Source organism: Mytilus galloprovincialis, chromosome 9 (assembly GCF_965363235.1).
Source record: "Mytilus galloprovincialis chromosome 9, xbMytGall1.hap1.1, whole genome shotgun sequence".
Classification (NCBI taxonomy): Eukaryota; Metazoa; Mollusca; class Bivalvia; order Mytilida; family Mytilidae; genus Mytilus; species Mytilus galloprovincialis.
The window spans coordinates 28,558,109-28,577,243 of record NC_134846.1 but is presented as its reverse complement, the minus strand read 5'-3'; the positions used below and the strand labels follow the sequence as shown (position 1 = coordinate 28,577,243).

General features: G+C 32.8%; 2 protein-coding genes across 4 annotated transcripts in view; one reads left to right on the top strand and one right to left on the bottom strand.

The window, feature by feature from the left end:
- LOC143044741 (membrane metallo-endopeptidase-like 1) overlaps window positions 1-7,820 on the top strand; it is a 40,857-nt gene extending 33,037 nt beyond the window's left edge. For both annotated transcript variants that reach the window (XM_076216867.1, XM_076216868.1), the window contains 5 exons: window positions 1,380-1,510; window positions 5,075-5,140; window positions 5,657-5,749; window positions 6,210-6,298; window positions 6,770-7,820. In XM_076216867.1, the coding sequence (XP_076072982.1) occupies window positions 1,380-1,510; window positions 5,075-5,140; window positions 5,657-5,749; window positions 6,210-6,298; window positions 6,770-6,869 (479 nt within the window). In that variant the 3' untranslated portion in view covers window positions 6,870-7,820. The remainder of the gene's footprint in view (window positions 1-1,379; window positions 1,511-5,074; window positions 5,141-5,656; window positions 5,750-6,209; window positions 6,299-6,769) is intronic.
- A 4,531-nt stretch (window positions 7,821-12,351) lies between these two features.
- The window catches only part of LOC143044740 (guanylate cyclase 32E-like), a 109,307-nt gene continuing 102,523 nt past the window's right edge, over window positions 12,352-19,135 (bottom strand). For both annotated transcript variants that reach the window (XM_076216865.1, XM_076216866.1), the window contains exons 17-22: window positions 18,610-18,790; window positions 17,156-17,296; window positions 16,428-16,551; window positions 14,993-15,335; window positions 13,784-13,875; window positions 12,352-13,421 (exon numbers count right to left, since the gene is read on the bottom strand). In XM_076216865.1, the coding sequence (XP_076072980.1) occupies window positions 12,975-13,421; window positions 13,784-13,875; window positions 14,993-15,335; window positions 16,428-16,551; window positions 17,156-17,296; window positions 18,610-18,790 (1,328 nt within the window). In that variant the 3' untranslated portion in view covers window positions 12,352-12,974. The remainder of the gene's footprint in view (window positions 13,422-13,783; window positions 13,876-14,992; window positions 15,336-16,427; window positions 16,552-17,155; window positions 17,297-18,609; window positions 18,791-19,135) is intronic.

Here is a 19,135-nt window from a genome sequence, read left to right as displayed (position 1 = left end):
AACGTTCTTCTCTTTTTATATTTTTGTATCTACCCCTTTCAATTTCCAAAATATGGTCACTCACCCTTAATTTAGTGAATTTTTTCATTATTTCAAAGTTATTCTCTTTAAGTAAATAAGGCTCAGTTTCATATTTCTTTTTGAATTTACTATAGATAAATAATTTATTATTTTCTGTTAAAGAATTTAATTTTTTAAAGAACAGCTTTTTATAGTTTTCTTGCACAATCTCTTTCATGCGTTTATTCATTTTATATTTTTCTTTTATAAAGTCAATATTTTGTATATCAGATATATTTAAATTATTTTCATCAGTTATATTTTTTACAAAGGTATACCAAGAATAGGTTCCTGTTTCATCCAACAGTTTAGCTGTGCAATATGCATCATATAACAACGGATTAATTTCTGTGTTAGATACTCTTGCCATATATAAAATTAATTAACAATAAAAATTTAAACATTTCGAACATTTAACATTTTGATAAAATAAAAAAATACACTAACCCTTTGCAGTTCAACTTTTAATCTGGGGTTCCGGAAAACTTTTTAAATATCTCTTGCAGCCATATGCAGAACATCCAATTTCTTTTGTCTGTAACGTTACCCGTCACCAATGTAGATGTGCACCCATCGCTGTCGAAAAATCTTGTCTTACTGATGTTCCCGCTGTTTAAGAAGCCCGGGCTTATTTCAGAAAGAAGGCGGAGCTTAATGTGTAAGGTCCAAAAAGGATAATTTGACTGATTCTTATAAAAGTATTTTTAAAGTAAACTAACAAACATATATGAAATACACATTTTTAAACAGCAATATATGCGATAGGTTAAAACAGATATTTCATATCTTTTGGATAGTTTTGTGGTGTTTCGTAAATTATACCATAGCTTTTGTTGAAACCCCTCGGCAACCTCACTCGACTTCGTCTCGTGAGGTTATTGCCGGGGGTTTCAACAAAAGCTATGGTATAATTTACGATACACCACAAAACTATCCAAAAGATATGAAATATCTATAACTTATTTAAGCGATATGTTATGTTAAAAGAATATATGTGATCACTGTTTGAGTGCAACATCACTGATACTATCTTTACACAAGAATTGTGTCGTCCAGTAGTAGCCGTGTTAAATAACAATTTTGATGCACATAATTTTAAATCTGGCGAAGTCCCTTTGTTTTTACATTTTTTTGGGTAAAATTTCCAAAATTGAAGTAGTCTAGTTACTTCCTGGTCGCGTTTAAGTGGTTAATACAAAAAGACAGTCCCGTTGTTTATTTCATGATACAAATGTTAAATAAATTTGTTATGTTAACTTTATTATGTTTCACCTCATCCATATACCTGTGTTTAATCGTGATTTTTTGTTATCTTTCAGCTCTTCTTTCACACTATATCAGTGGTACCATTGATAAAAGCGTGGTGTATACAATTGCTCACCATCTAGAGTGTTTAGCTGAGTTCTACAATGCATATAAATATTCCAATGATCAAGGAAGAGTAATCCATGTAAGTTTTGTAAACTCTAAAATTGAGAATGGAAATGTGGAATGTGCCAAAGAGACAACAACCCGACCATAGAGCAGACAACAGTAGAAGGTCACCAACAGGTCTTCAATGCAACGAGAAATTCTCGCACCTGGAGGTGTCCTTCAGCTGGCCCCTAAACAAATATATACTGACTACTATTGGAAGTGGTGAATTGAAATATCGAACTGCAAGTCAACTGTTTTAAATGAATTTTTACAAATCATCCTGTGTAGGTTTTGCATGTCCAACATGAGTAATTATCATTATCTGTCGTCCGTCATCCATCCGTTAATTCTTCACTTTCTAATTCACTATTCTGAAACAACGTTTACGATTCCTATCATAAATTCATTGATTGCTGCTTACAATGAGTTTTATTAACCAAAGATTCCAATCGATATGATTGAAGTCACTCTTTCATATTTTTACTGCCGCCATCACGAGTTGGTTAACCATAATACTATATCTGGTATGTTTCCATATATACTTCCCTTTTTACTCATTCAACGTGGCCCAAAACTTGGTAAATGATGCACATGTATGTAATCTTCTAGTTTCAATTATACTAGATCACACCCGCGAAATCGCGGTCATACACAGTTGTAAACTGTTGTAGGATTATTTTTTTGTAAAAAAATATCATGTCTGGAAAATTTTATAAAAGGTATCAAAAGCAATCTCACTTTTTTCCAAAGTCCGTTATCTGTTTCCTTTCTGTTAAATTCAATTATTTTCATGTTTGTGGCCTCAGACCACAATTATTCTTCCTCTTTGCTACAATGCATTTTTTTGGTAAAAGTCAAATCAAATTATCAAATTAAAAATTTGCACCGCTTCAAACATGAAATAAATGCACCTGCTTATAGACCATTATTATTCTAATAAAATTAAATATGCTTCTAGGACACTCCATCAGTTCTTTTTTCTTTTGAGAGCCCTATCACGTGTATTAACATGCCAATGGTAGGATTTGAATCTTGTATAAATGACGAAGGCTGATTTGAGGGATCACGGGTCGGAGGGGTCCTGATCCCGAAATCCCGGGCTTAAAAACATGAAATCCCGAGGTGCCGAATTTAAAGAAATTCATATCCCGACATCCCGAAATTCTAAAAAAATATTCCCAGACCACGTAAGGACCAATCCCAAAATCCCGAGCTTAAAAACACACGACTCCGACGTCCCGAAAAAGTCCTGCCTCCCTCAAATCTCTACCCTACTGTCCTTGACTTTGGCTAAATCACTTCTTTCACTTTCAACAATAAATGTTTATACTCCATTTTAGGACATTATGTTTTCTAGTATGTGCGTGCGTTCGTTCGTCCATCCGTCCGTCTGTTCGGCTTCAGGTTTAACTTTTTGGTCGAGGTAGTTTTTGATGAAGTTAAAGTCCAGTCAGTTCGAAACTTAGTAAATAATTATGTTCCCTATTTCATAATCTTTCTAATTTTTAATGCCAAATGTGGCATCCGTGTGCTATGGACACACTCTTTTTCCACATGTTTTACTTATTTCAATATATATGCAACTGGTATAACCCCTTAAATAGTCATTTCTAAGAAAACAGTAGACAGAATACATATATCATAGTAGTATAATTGTAGTTTACATGTAGATAAACGCGAAAAATAGTTGTCCTCTCTAAGGAGGTATAATAGTTGAGGTTCTTGTGATCTAAAAACCATAATATGGAGAACGCTCTGATTGGCTTATTTATGTTTCAGTTTTGTTATCCATTATACGATTGGTTGTAGTTGTGCATGTTTAAAACCGGAAAACCTATATGACTTAAAGTCAGTCAAATGACGGAATCACAATCCGGACACTTTTTTTGTCGTTTTTCTTCCAAAATAAGTCAATCTGAATAATCATAAGAATGGATGACAAATGCGACTATGCATGTTACCTTTAGGACACAGAGGCATGATTAATTTATTGTGGAAGGAAGAGAAGCGACACGCAAAATGAGGTCTTCTCGTTTAATAGTAAAGATAAAAAAATGTGGCAACCAAAAAGAATTATTGTATTATAAATTCTCTTTCAACTGAACCACAGGCCGCTTCTGTAGAATTTTAACTTTAAATGTAATGACTGATAAACCCTTTACAAAGCCCCTACTGATAGCCATAAGCTCCTGTCTGTATCTTTGGAAAATCACATCGTGAAATTCTTCTACGCGAAACAACAATACCATCATTAGTATAACTGCATAGACAATCTTTCATTAAAAATTATAAATATAAAACGATAATTGCAGGAGATTGTTCTCAGCTCTTGATTTGTAAATTTTTAAATGTCTCATCTGAAATTAAAATAAATTCAAACACTTTCAATCTGGACAGATAATATTTGAAAGCCCATACTGATCGGATGGGATACATGTCTGATATAATATCAAACAGTTACCGTAGCGCAATAGGAAAATGATATTTCTATTTCCTCTCTCTGATTTAATCTGAACCAAACTCTCCAGGGAAATATGCATGGACCACCATTCGTTATAATCTATAATTTCGCTATATTAAACTTGGTGGAAACTGAAATTCAAGATGCAGTTGTTGATTGTGTTTGGTCAGTTATTAAAACTTTTAGAAAGTCCAATGAACAACACTTATTTTCAACATCAAAACATAGGATGAATAAATTGCGAAAATAATACCACATAGAATCCCTGTTTGAAACACGGATTCACGATTTTACCCTTTTATTCTTAACTAAATAGCCAATCTGAACCACACGTAACAGAAATAAATTATCGAAGGTACTTATTTTTTTTCATTTTGTAGTGATCCGTCCACAAGAAGTAATCATTGAATATCTTTGTCAATTTTGAAACTTCGTAACTCTCTTTGAAGTTTACAGGATATATTGTGTTCAGTCTGTACTACGTCTCTGTTTGATTAGTTGCAACATGTGGCACTGAACCAAATGGAAAATTACGTTCAAACATAAACACTTGAAAGTAAATTCACAATCAAGACTAAGTTTGCATAAAAAATGTAACGAAGGATTTTCAATCATTTTGTTCTAATCGAGAAAAAGAACCCCAATAAAATAACAAAAGCATTTCTTTATTCAGATTGGTAAGTTTTCAAATTTCTTAATTGAATGATTTATAAAGTAAAAACTTACAGACTAGGAATGCTGATATGAACATCTTCCACCGATCTCGTGGTGACAAACTTGACAGCAATGATGCCTTATAGGTTCCATTGAACCGTATGTGTAAACCATTTTCCTTTTAAACGTTTTCATATTCTAGCGTTACAGTTTTTGTAGACGTAAGCACTTTATGTCTGATACACAAAATTTAAAAAAAAATCCTGGTATCTATGATGATCTTATTCTCTGAAACTGCCTTTTAAATTTATATCTTGTTTTGAGGTAAAACGTACAAAGGATGTTAAGATTGTTTAAAATGAGCAACGTAAGACTACCTTTGATAGGTGCAATATTTAGTTTTTTTGTGATTCAGTAACCTTTGATAGGTGCAATATTTATTTTTTTGTGATTCAGTACGACTATTTGTTTTATTTTTCGTAGGTTCGTGGAGATTTAACAAAAAGCAGTAATTTTAGAGATATTTTGTCAATACACCTGGCACAGAGAGTAAGTATTGATTACCATAAAACTCATAAGTGCACAATGCATCCGCATTTTCCATGAGATGTTAACCAGATCTCCACGTTTCATTTTATTTCTAAGTTCCTTTCGCTTTCAATTTGTACTGTGTTGTTCATTGATATAAGTATTAAATTATGATGTAGTATAATTTCATTCCTATATATATGTGGGACATATCAACGATACGCTTTTGCTATTAACAAAATCTCCGTTGATCAAAATATTCGTTTTTAATTATGTTAAAAGTCAATTGACTTTATTTGAAACAAGACGAAAGTAATATAGTCTTTAAGTTATTGTGCTCATAGAACTTATCATTTGACAATGGTTGGAACCACGCTAAATGTAAGAATGAAAAATTCCGATCTTATTTGGCTTAGGTCAGTTATTTTCGCTTTTATCGCTTATTTTCGTGTGTAATAAATGGTCCTCATAGGAACGCACTTTTCATTATGTTGAAACTTGAAGTTTAAGTATAAAATATTTCCTTTTATATTTCAGACATTTCAGAAAGGTCTTCCATTAGCCAAAGTACCCGACTTACCAGGTGTTAACTATACAGAGAGTCAAACATTCTTCATATCTTACGCACAGGTAAGGTCCAATATATTGAGAGCATTAAATTGTCAATGAAGACCAACAAACTTATGAACGAATACAAACCAACTTTACTGATGATTTTAAGGTCCATTATATTGAGAGCATTAAATTGTCAATGAAGACTACCAAAAAAAATGACTGGAAAAGTTTTATTATTTAGTGTACGGACGACAATGCATTTTGGACATTGGCTCCCATTTATATTGTTTAATGAAATTTGATGTCATAAAAGGTCGCGAATAAGGTTCTGCCATCAACATCATATTTCCTTATTGACATAACATGTTGAAGACAACTACCAACAAACTTATGAACAAACACAAACCAACTTTACTGATGATTTTATTGAAAAAAAACTTCTTGGAAATTTTATATGTAATGCTAGAATAAAGTATTGTACATATTTTTGAAATTATGATTTTGACTCTACTGAACTCTTTTTTCCATTTTGTAGCTTTTCTGTGAAAAAGTGACACCAAAGGGTATAACCCAATATTATGTAAACAACGAATCTAGTAAGACGCCATTGCCAAATGAATTCAGGTTTGTAGGTTATATTGTTAGTTAACCAGATTAATTACCAATTACTAAAATATTATGTGATGATCAACAAACTGAAAACAAAATTTACTAACAACTTAATTTATTTACCGTCAGAACAAATATTATAAACCTTACCAAGTTATGTGCGTTCCTAAAACAAAATATATTGAACAATCAATTGGCAACCATGACAATTTATTTGTAGTGTGAATTGATTTGTAATTTGACACATGATATGTGACGAATATAGTAACGATACTCATGATAATGCTGGTGCAGCAGAGTCATTTCTAAATGAATATGAAAAATCATTATTAAAGATTCTACTCAAATTAATTAAGCACCAGTTGTAGTAAAAAACAGTAAATGCAAGTTTTCGCAATTATATTAAGATTGAATATGTAGTGTTAATATGAAGTATCATGTTTACGAATTGCATCATTCTAAAGTAATCGGTCTTTTATATTTCAGAATTAAAGGAATGATGTCAAACATGAAACATTTTGCAGCTGCATTCCATTGTCCAGCTAGCAGTCCAATGAATCCACAAAACAGATGTCCACTGTTTTAAATCGCGCAATTATATTATTTAACTAAACTCTAGACTCTATGTCTTGTTAAACAACTAAGTGATGATATTCAGTTCAGTGTTTTAAAAATAATATAAACTGACCGAAGGATAATTTAAACTTGGATGCAATATTGCCATACAAATATAGTGATATAAGATATGGTTATTAAAATGTGTTTGGCTTTATTACAATTATAGTTTGTAGCTAATACATCATTTTGTATTGTATTAAGACATTTTTCGCATTATGGAAAGGCTTGTATTGTTTAGTGCTTTTGTTTGTGAAAGTATTATGCTGTATGACGATGAGAGCTAGTATGTGTAACGTGTGTAATAAGTGTTGTCTAGAACAGTCAGGTGTATTTTTTTCGAGGTGCTATTTACGTTATAATATACTGCAACTATAGTGAATGGTAATCAGTTATGTAAAAGTGTTTATTTTTTTGCTTTACTGATATCGATATTCCTAAAATTCGCATGTAATAATTTCAAGATAGGCGTATTAATAACAATTTTTGTGTAAGAAAGGCAGAGAAAAAAATGTGACTTTCGGATATATTTTAATGCGAATGTTAAAGAATCATTTATGGTGAGCTTCGGCTTAGAACATTTTATTGAAAAAACAGTGACACATTCCTTCAACAGAAAATAGACAAGTATGAACACAGCTGTATTGGTATAAATTTGCATTATTGACATTAGTGAGGACAATGTGTGTAATCCATAGGTGCTTGAGGACAGGATCCTGTTATGAGCCCCCATAGTCCCTCCCCCTTATTATCATTAATCTCAGATTTTTAAATATATATCACTTATTTGTACCATATATATACTAATATACCATATTTTTATTCTAAATATGCATGTTTACTATCAACGTGAATCTCGACTATAGAGCGAAGCGAAAGGTTGCCAACTTCGTTTCATGAAATTGGGGCAACGGTCAGGAAAAATTATTTTAAAATGTAATAAAATTTCACTTACCGGTTAAATCAACGAGTCCATGCTCTTCTCAAATGATTTTCCTTATTGAATTTCGATATCCCGATGTAATATGATACCGTTTTAACACTTTTATTTCATTTTTTCCGCAAGTGATGTTGCATTTTTTTCTCCATTCAACTTCGATCAACGGAAGTTACAATACAACGACATCTGTGTGGTCTTCAGCTCAAGAAGGATAACTCCACACGTAACCGCGGGAAATTAGATAAGTTCCGGGGTCGAAAAAGTACGAGATTTTCGAAAATGTATACATTCGAAATTCTCGTATGTTTACTTTCCCTGCATATACCCCGGAACTCATCTAATTTCCCGCGGTTACATGTGGAGTTATCCTTCTTGGGCTGAAGACCACACAGATGTCGTTGTATTGTAACTTCCGTTGATCGAAGTTGAATGGAGAAAAAAATGCAACATCACTTGCGGAAAAAATGAAATAAAAGTGTTAAAACGGTATCATATTACATCGGGATATCGAAATTCAATAAGGAAAATCATTTGAGAAGAGCATGGACTCGTTGATTTAACCGGTAAGTGAAATTTTATTACATTTTAAAACAATTTTTCCTGACCGTTGCCCCAATTTCATGAAACGAAGTTGGCAACCTTTCGCTTCGCTCTATAGTCGAGATTCACGTTGATAGTAAACATGCATATTTAGAATAAAAATATGGTATATTAGTATATATATGGTACAAATAAGTGATATATATTTAAAAATCTGAGATTTATGATAATAAGGGGGAGGGACTATGGGGGGCTCATAACAGGATCCTGTCCTCAAGCACCTATGGTGTAAGCGAGTCCACGTTAACAAAACGTGTACAACTTTTATAGAAACATTGTTTTGCTTTTCTAAATGCGGAATTTGGTTGTTGCTGATGATGATAACTGCATTGACTGTCGATCAATATTTTAATTGTCATTCCCAGATTATTATTTATAGTTTATTCACTGGTATATTTGAGATAGGTGAATGGTACGTTATGAATGCATGTTGATAGAGGAAAATAGTATAAGTTTGTCAGTATTATTTTTTGTTGATTGAACACCGTAATATTAAATCATTTTGTTACTTTATATATACAAATAAATTTTATTGCTATTTTTCAAACAGCGCTATTCTTTTTGAGCAGAGAGAGAGTTTCTTCCCTAGACTCTGATTTTATGATAAGAACCATCTAAACTTCTAGATATCTCGATCTTATAGATTGATATCCACTAGTTTACTCAAAATATAGTTTCTTGTGCCTGTACCGGACCTATTGCAACTGGGATTTTCAATTACAAACGCGTTTTGCAGAATCTAGATATTGACGACTTCAGGTCTAGGCCTCCTGGTTGCACTTGTGCTGGTTCCCGGTTCATGTATGGTCCTGCTGGCCACGTTGTTGCCGGTGACCTTGACATTGTTGATGGCACTTCTCTGCGAGATGTGTTGTCGGAGGGTCCGAAATATCGTGAGCCTAAATCCATCAATTGGAAATACAACTTTAAAATTTTGATGGACTCAGTCGAGGATTGTACCAGGCAGTGGGCTAGACGTGAAGGGGAGGACGTGGACACTCTGTCCGAATGGATTGGGGCAGTGAGGTCGTTAATACAAATCAGAATCAAGAAACTGAATGGGTCCGTCAATGCCCATGCTACGTCAGTCTTTAAAGACCCAAATGTTGCTAAACACTTGTCCGACCTCCATGATAAATATGTTGTTGTCCCCGCAGACAAAGCCCCAAATAACATCGTTTTTGTCTGTAAAAGTCACTACATTAATTGCTTGATAAACGAATTAGGTATAGACAATTCACTTGGAAACTCAACATATACCCTCACGACACTTACCAAAGAGGAAATCCTGGATAATCATAGGTCTGTTCTTTGTTCCTTTGGTATTTCAACCAAAGATGAAGAACTGGATCTTCCATCACTGTATTGGATACCTAAACTACATAAGTGTCCTTACAAACAACGGTATATTGCTGGGTCTTCCAAGTGCTCAACGAAACCTCTTTCTAAATTATTAACATCTATTTTATCAGCAATCAAAGACGGGCTTCAAAGTTATTGTGAAACTGCCTATTCTAGAGGTGGCGTGAATCAGATGTGGATACTTAAAAATTCCAAAAATCTTTTAGAGTACATACAATCTAACTCTCTTTCATCTTGTAACAGTATTAAAACATTTGACTTTTCTACTCTTTACACAAGTATTCCACATTCCAAACTAAAAGACAAATTGAAAGAGTTGGTATTACTTTGCTTCATAAAAAAGAATGGCCAACGTAGATACAAGTATCTTGTCTTAGGGATGGATAAATCATACTTTGTAAAGAATCACTCTGATTCAAACAAAAAATTCTCTGAAACCGATATTATCAAGATGCTTGATTTCTTGATTGACAACATATTTGTAACGTTCGGAGGACGTGTTTTTCAACAGACTGTCGGCATCCCAATGGGAACAAACTGTCCCCCACTACTTGCCGACTTGTTTCTTTATTATTATGAGGCTGACTTCATGCAGGAACTTCTTAGGAAGAAAGATAAGAAGTTAGCAATATCCTTTAACTCTACTTTCCGCTATATAGATGACGTTCTTTCACTAAACAATTCAAAATTTGGTGACTATGTGGAACGCATCTATCCCATCGAATTGGAGATAAAGGATACTACAGATACAGTTAAGTCGGCTTCATATCTTGACTTACAACTAGAAATTGACAATGAGGGTCGGTTGAAAACAAAACTTTACGACAAAAGAGATGATTTCAGCTTTCCAATTGTGAACTTTCCATTTCTAAGTAGCAACATTCCAGCAGCACCTGCATACGGGGTATATATCTCCCAATTGATACGATATTCCCGTGCTTGCATTTCCTATCATGATTTTTTTGATAGAGGGTTACTGCTCACAAGGAAGCTATTAAACCAAGAGTTCCAAATGGTGAAGTTGAAATCATCCCTTCGTAAATTTTACGGACGCCATCACGAGTTGGTTGACCGTTATGGAATAACCGTTTCACAAATGATATCGGATATGTTCCTTACCTCGTAACTACAATCCCCTTCCCTTTCATGAATGTGACCTACCGAAATTTACCGGATTTGTAATCACATAAGCAACACGACGGGTGCCACATGTGGAGCAGGATCTGCTTACCCTTCCGGAGCACCTGAGATCACCCCTAGTTTTTGGTGGGGTTCGTGTTGTTTATTCTTTAGTTTCTATGTTGTGTCATGTGTACTATTGTTTTTCTGTTTGTGGGTTTGTCATTTTTAGCCATGGCGTTGTCAGTTTGTTTTAGATTTATGAGTTTGACTGTCCCTTTGGTATCTTTCGTCCCTCTTTCATTATAGTGAACAGTAATAGATATTTTTCTTATACAGAGTGGACGAGTGGTCTTAACTAGTCGCTAGCCTGTCAACACTGAGGTTGAAGTCGGAACTCAGCACGCGGCAGGTACGTACGGCTCAAATCTGAATTGACAAGGGTTGTCGGTTTTACAGCCGAATGTTGGTGTTTCTCTCCGGGCCACTCTGAATTTTTCCATACATATGAAAACTTATGCGGAAATAAGGACTGTGTATCGATTACGAAAATGTAAACAACTTATTTCCGTTTTAATGAGTTTTGTTATATTTTGTTGTTGCATGACGTGTTAAAGTACAAAATAAACAGCATATATATTGAAACCACACATCTTGTCATAGTTTTCTCCCCTTTACAGCTTCTAAATTGCTTTAAGTTTTAAAGAAAATAAAACTAGTATTGGGCTTACTTCTTCGCTAATTATTTATTTGATTTCTAGCAAAGAACGTAATAAGAAAACACAAATTTAAAAACTTAAATCAAAACAAGAATGTGTCCATAGTACACGGATGCCCCACTCCCACTATCATTTTCTATGTTCAGTGGACCGTGAAATTGGGGTCAAAACTTTAATTTGGAATTAAAATTAGAAAGATCATATCATAGGGAACATGTGTACTAAGTTTCAAGTTGATGTAACTTTAACTTCATCTAAAACTACCTTGACCAAAAACTTTAACCTGAACTTTGCACTATCATTTTCTATGTTCAGTGGACCATGAAATTGGGGTCAAAACTATAATTTGGCATTAAAATTAGAAAGATCATATCATGGGAAACATGTGTATTAAGTTTCAAGTTGATTGGACTTCAGCTTCATCAAAAACTACCTCGACCAAAAACTTTAACCGGACGGACGGACGAACGGAGGCACAGACCAGAAAACATAATGCCCCTCTACTATCGTAGGTGGGGCATAATAAAACAAAATGTAATTGAATTATAAATTGTAATCAAGTGATGAGCAAGATTTGAAGAATTTTTTTTACACTAAATACTTTTATAAAAGACCTCAGAATAAGCAGCGCATATTTATAAGCTGGACAAATGAACACGAATCTGTAACAATACTCATAACAGTTGCATTCTGATAAAAAAAGATATCCAATATGTTGCGTTATATTCGTTTAATTATAAGATTAGAAGTAAATGTTTAACTTTTAATAATTTCAGATGTTTATAAATATAATTGAACGTACACACATAGATGGAATGTAAGACTTCCCAATATGAACATATTTATTCATTTCTGTTTTCAAAAAAAAAGTCATTAACAGAGCATGCGCTACGAGGAACCAAGGCATTAATGTTTTAGTTTCTCATGCATACATAATTGTTTTTCGTTTCATTTTTAAAATAACAAAAACCAGAATGATTACGATTGATACCTTCAGTTTTCAAGCATTGTGTATTGAATACCATTATTGAGAACTAAATTGCTGAAAAATCTTATTACAGTGCAACAAAGTATTTGAACATCTGATAATTTTGAATAATTCTTACTGTGATAAACGGTTTATGTTTTAATTTGCTTGGTAAGTCAAAATAATGGGGACAATCATTTGATATATAAAACAACTATATTTCAATGAGAAGTACACATTTATACCAGGTCAAAATAGTCACACGTACTTCGATCATGCAAATAGTACAGCCATTCATCTCAACATAATTTTACAATAATTCGGATTGTCGGACCAGTAAAATAAATATGACACGATAACATTTTGAAGCTAAAGAACATCTACTATATTAAGCGTCAATGGTGCATGCTCATATCGTGGTGAAAGTTTCTGTGATGGAGAAATCAAGGGAGACAACTCATATGATTTGTCTTCCTCTATTGCCATGTCGACAGAGCCCGAGCCTTTATCGCGAAAATCAACCCGCTTTGCCGCACAACTAGGAGATGAATGATCTTCCGTTTGTCTTTGTTTTATGCTACTTCCTCTAGATTTAGAAGGCACGATTCCATTATGTCTATGTAAATCGTTTGATATTGTTACTGAGCTGTGTGATAGAGCTGATGGATCATCATCGCCCATACAGTCGTAACTGTTATTGCTAAAACAATGCCAAGCAGATTCCGTACTTTGTCCTTGTTCAGACTGAGATAACCTATTAAGACGACACATTTTGTCCTCTCCAGTCACCCAATATGTAAGGACTTCTCCTTTTCCCTGAAAGTAAAGCCATGATAAAATATCAACAGGCATTCCTTTTATAGTAAACCAAATGATATATGTATTACAAACATGCCTATTTTTTTAAAAATAAATCCTTTGTTGTAAGAAGAACTGTATACTCACAAATTTTAACACACCTTTGAGTGCATGTTTATTCTCAATAAGCGTGCAACTAATTCCTTTTCAAGCTCTTCAAAGCGAAATACTTTATATGCAATCTATACTTATGTAATTCAAGTTAAAAAAAATATACGATTTAAGATGACTCTTGTTTGTTTCAAACAAATGAACAAATATTGCACTGAACGTTACTGTGGTTATATTTAGAATGGAAATACATTTACACATGACTTTACCTTCATTGAAACAAGTCCTCTCTCTTCTACAGTGTATCCATCAAGTTCATCCAGATGATTTTTGCATTGAGCAGAACAATGAATTTTTAGTGCTAAAATAAAAGAAATACTATTAATTGTATTTTATGCTGTTTTCAAGACGACGTCGAATGAGAGAATTGTGTAATTTGTCCCTTTTCTTAATAATATGACCATTCTCTTCTATTGATTGAAATTCTGTGGTACTGTGATTTATGCTAAATTTACGAGGAATATGAGGAAAAAGAACTATGGGCAATCCGGAGAGACACACGAAAGTCAGAAGAGACATATCGTATTTGTCGTTTGTCCTGAATTTGGAAATTCTCATAAACGAAAAGAAGTTTGATTGTTTTTTGTTAATATTGCTCAATTTGCAGATTCATTGGTATTACGATATTTTGCTTACAGTTTTGATTACTGACATATTTGTTCGTTTTAATAGTGATTAAGATTATAACACAATGGTGACTGCTGTTCCCTAATTTTGAAATTTTTACATATTGTGTCGTTTTGTGTTGTTCACACATTGTCGCCAATATTGTAAAATTTTACATGACTGTCATACACAAACGTACAAGTATTAAAAAACGATACATTCACGTGAAATTAATAATTATTTTAGACAAATTACTTAACTATATAGTCAACCATAATTATTTAGCCTAATCCAACTGCCTTTTACGGTTTGTTCAAATGTTCTGCTGTAACACCAATATACAAGGACATGGGAAAGTAGAGTGCCTAAAGTCATGATTAACTCATTTACATTCGTAGATAGATTTTTGATATAAAACCATATCAAATATTTGTATTTTTAAATTCATTAGACTCGAAAGCAGTCGAAGACAAATTCAAAAGAGACTCAACTGTGGCAGATGCGAGACAAATAATATGTACACAACATTTCTTAATTAATAAAAACCTCTGATATTTGCTTGTTCAATGGTCATATATTATTTTCAATGTTTCTTATGATTGCGAGTCTCTCGTTGCCTTACTCATTTTTAGTTATGATTTAGAAAGTATTTGATAAATAGTGGAACTTTAATTGTTTCCATAAATTTAACGAACCGCGAGAGTTATATCTGAGATTAAAAAAAGAAACTACGGCAAATATTATAAAAAAGAATATGGATAAAAACAACTACAAAGATGTTATATTAGCTGGTTACAGGTTTGTTTACTTACGTTCACCTGTTGATTCCATCCTTGAAGTTGTATTTACAGTGTCACCAAATAAACAATATCTTGGCATTTTGTGTCCTACAACCCCGGCCACACAAGAACCAGAGTGTATACCAATACGTAGTTTGAGAACATCATTAGGTCGATGTCTTATCTTAGACTGCTTAATAGCTTTTAACAAATGCAATGACATTGAAGCTATTTCACCCGCATGATTGATTCCATTCCGTTTCGGGAGACCTGAGACCACCATATAAGCATCACCAATAGTTTCGACTTTATAAACATCGTAACTTTCGATAATAGAGTCAAATAGAGTATATAAGTCATTCAGTAAATTAACTACCTATAAAACATAAAATAAAAATTAATGTCAACTTCCTTCATAAAAAATATTCTGTAGGAGTAAAATTTAAAAATCTCCAAAGAAAAATTAATTCGTAATTAATTACTAGTTTGTACTATGCTAAATATTTCTCTATTTTTCTTTCTTTGTTGTTTGATTTGATATGTATGCAACTTTTTTTTTATTAATTACAATGTAGTTTCATCTAGCAATACTGCATATAATACCATCAAACGTTGAATTTTGAAAGTTTTAGTAAAGTTTCTGGTTTGGCTCGACCAAAAGCCAAAACAATATGAGCATACATATTTGGGTTATGATTGTACTTGTAAACACCAACACGGTCTTGAAAATATTAAAGTAAATTAGTTAAAGAAGTTTGAGTTATTCCTCTTGATACATCATTTCTGTTGATAACATTTATTAAAAACCGTCTATGGTAGATTAGGAAAAAGCATGACAAGATCTAAAAGAGGGATGAAAGATACCAGAGAGACAGTCAAACTCATAAATCGAAAAAAAACTGACAACACCATGGCTAAAAATGAAAAGGACAAACAGACAAACAATAGTACACATGACACAACATAGAAAACTAAAGAATAAACAACACGAACCCCTAAGTACATATAGATTATTAAGATGAATGCATTTTGTGTTTCAGAAAAGTGAAAACTTTCATGGATTATAATGTGCATTAATGTCATCTCTGGTAAAATACACAACCTTAGTGCAGATATATTTAATCCCTTCATTGTCCATACCAATTATTTACATTGGGATGCAACTTTTAAAGTTGAACATGTTTGTCTATACTCAGAATGGTTGTCTTGATTAAAACCCAACGATGTTTGCTGAAGGGCTATAATGTACCTTAATATATAAGTAAAGTAAATGGGTTTGGATCCACGAGGATGAACACAAAAAAAGGAAGTTTCAATGTAAATCGGTCTATTTCTTTGTGGTGTTCGGTTTCAATCGTTATATATGTACCTGGCCTTAGGTCGATATGTTTGTCCTTTTTCTGCCTTATCATTATTAATGCCACTAAATACCATAATTTATAATAATAAACTAGGAAGTATACGTTACCTGAAATGGTGTACTTTCAGATGACAAAGCAGTAAATCCACATATATCACTGAAGTATATTGTGACAGAATCAAATGATTCAGCCTCTACTTCCTTTCCTCTTTTTAACTGTTCTGCTACCAACCTTAATAAAAAAAAAATAGGGTGTATGTCAGTGTCTGTTATATTTACAAGACGATTATCATGTTAAGATGTGTTTAAGATACACAGAATGTGATTTTTGTTCCCCTTTTTATGTCAATACATTATCTATTCAGGATGGCAGCTAAATTACAATTTATAGTAGATAATCACAATGTTTTTGTTTTTATTTTGCTGACCGAATTCTTGTTTATACAGTATATCGTTGCTTTTTTTTACCAATCTGAACATCATGATTTGCATAAAGTACAGCTCAAATAAACTCATTATGAATACCAGGATTGAAATTATATATCTGCACCAGACGCGCGTCTTGTCTACAAAAGACTAATCAGTGACGCTTGAAAAAAACAATGCTAAAGTGATACAGATCTTAAAGCTGAGGTAGCCTTATTTTTTTAAAGCATTTCTATATGGCTCAAATTTGTAGATACGTTTGACACCAGCCAGTCCAAGACACAAAATAAGACAAATACAGTGTTCAAAGCAAATAAAGGCAGTTTAAAACAAACCATTATAAAATTCACATAATTTAGTAAAGTTACAAGCTTATGACTAAGAATCGTACTCCTTGCAAACTATCTTACTTGGGTAACATCTGATGAAGTAATTCCTCAGTTTTCTTCTTTTCTTCAATCAGCTGATCTGTTCTTTCGTCGACAAGCACTTCTAAGTTGCTGGCATATTTCTCCATTATTGCTATCATATTATCAAAGATATTAGCTTTCCTAAAAGAATGATTTAAATAGCAACAAATGAGAACCAATATTATCATACCGAATCGTTTTTTTTGTTATATTCTGTGTAAATTTATGCACTCTAAAATGACAAATATCAAAACCTCTACTAAGGGACGTATGGAGATTAACCCAACAAAGAAGAAATGGAATAATCGGGCATACAATTGTTATATACTTCAATTTTTAGATTATACCCATAAAATAATCTGAAACATTATACTAGTATTGATAAGGATGTGCTTTGTAAAACGCGTTGTAACGCTATATAAAGTGCTCATCAAGTCGTGTGTGGTAGAAATGAGGTGCAGTGGGAAGCGGATTTGATGCTTTGTTCACTTTCACGTGGGACAGTTTCAGTTAATAAAATTTGTATTGAGTTAACAATATTTACATACAGTAAAATAGTTTGTATTACTTGGTAAGCGATAGTATTAAAAAAAAAATAGATGAAATTATAAAATTTTGAAGTGAATACTTTAAAAAAAAAATGATTCCTTCAGTTATGAACTCTCTTTCGGGTTTCTTCATTTTAAGTCATTATTATTAACAAAAAACAATTTGAAAAAAAAAAAATACCATTGACTTTGAAAAACACAAGAATGTTAATTTTTACCTCGACCCTCGATTTCAGTAAATATGATATTAATTTGAATTCCAAAGGAGTAGATCCAGTAAGGGACGATTTTGGCCTCAAATTTCAGGTTCGTCTGACGAAAGATTTTGGACAGTTTTTTAACAATTAAGTGTCCTTTTTATATGATTCAATTAGTGAAAGATTTTAACTGATTCAGTTATTAAAAACGCTCCGATTTAAGCTCAAAAATGGAAAATCTATTAAATATGCCAAAAAATGTCACTTTTCAAATGGTTTTTGTCAAAAACGAAAGTGACCACATCCGTGTTCATCCTAAACCATTATAGATGTTATGTATTACCATCAAATACAACTTACATTTCAATATGAAGAATGAACACAAATGCGGCCACTTTCATTTTAGACGGAAACCGTCTAAAATTTAACTAAAATGCTCAAATTGTGAAGATTTCAGTAATTTAGCATGACTTTATGATGCAAGTATCCGATATATGTGCATTTTATTGTTGAAAACAGACCATATTTATGTAGAAGAAGCATTCTATTTTTCATAAGATAACTAAAAGTTTACATTTTAACAATTTTGTAAAACTTCTACTTCTACTCCTTATCCTATCCGTCATAACACTGTCACATTTTAACATCATTTTTTCCCTTAATAAGACGACATGACAAAAGAGATGAAATGCCTACTGTTTTTACTCACATTCCTTTCTGCAATGATTTCAATCTCGTCCGAACAGTTTTTAAATCCGGACGTCTTTCCAGAACCTCATCCCAGCAATCTTTAATGACTTCCGTAACGAACTTTGGGGCTGTATCTAGTTCAGCTAGACGTGGACGGAAAGGAATGTCACCATCATTATCTCTGACTTTAGTAATGATATCTAAAAACAAAACAAGTACATCATGCATCATTACTTCAACGGAGTATGACATTGAAATGTCTCATATTATTTAAATGAAGTAATAAATGTTGTTGTTGATTGAAGCGCATTGAAATATAAATTTCTCGATGGAACCAAATTTTCTGAACCAACTATCTCAAAAATGGCAGACTGTGTTAACGCTTCTAGAGTCTATTAATTCAATTGCAGGTTTCATGGGATATTAAAATTACAAGGTTCGACTAGGGTGTATAGAAATGTTCATTTCTGGAGTTCTCTCGGTCTGGTGTGGGTAGGGACTACAAGGAAGAACCTACTTTTTGTATTAATGAATTTGTTTTCATT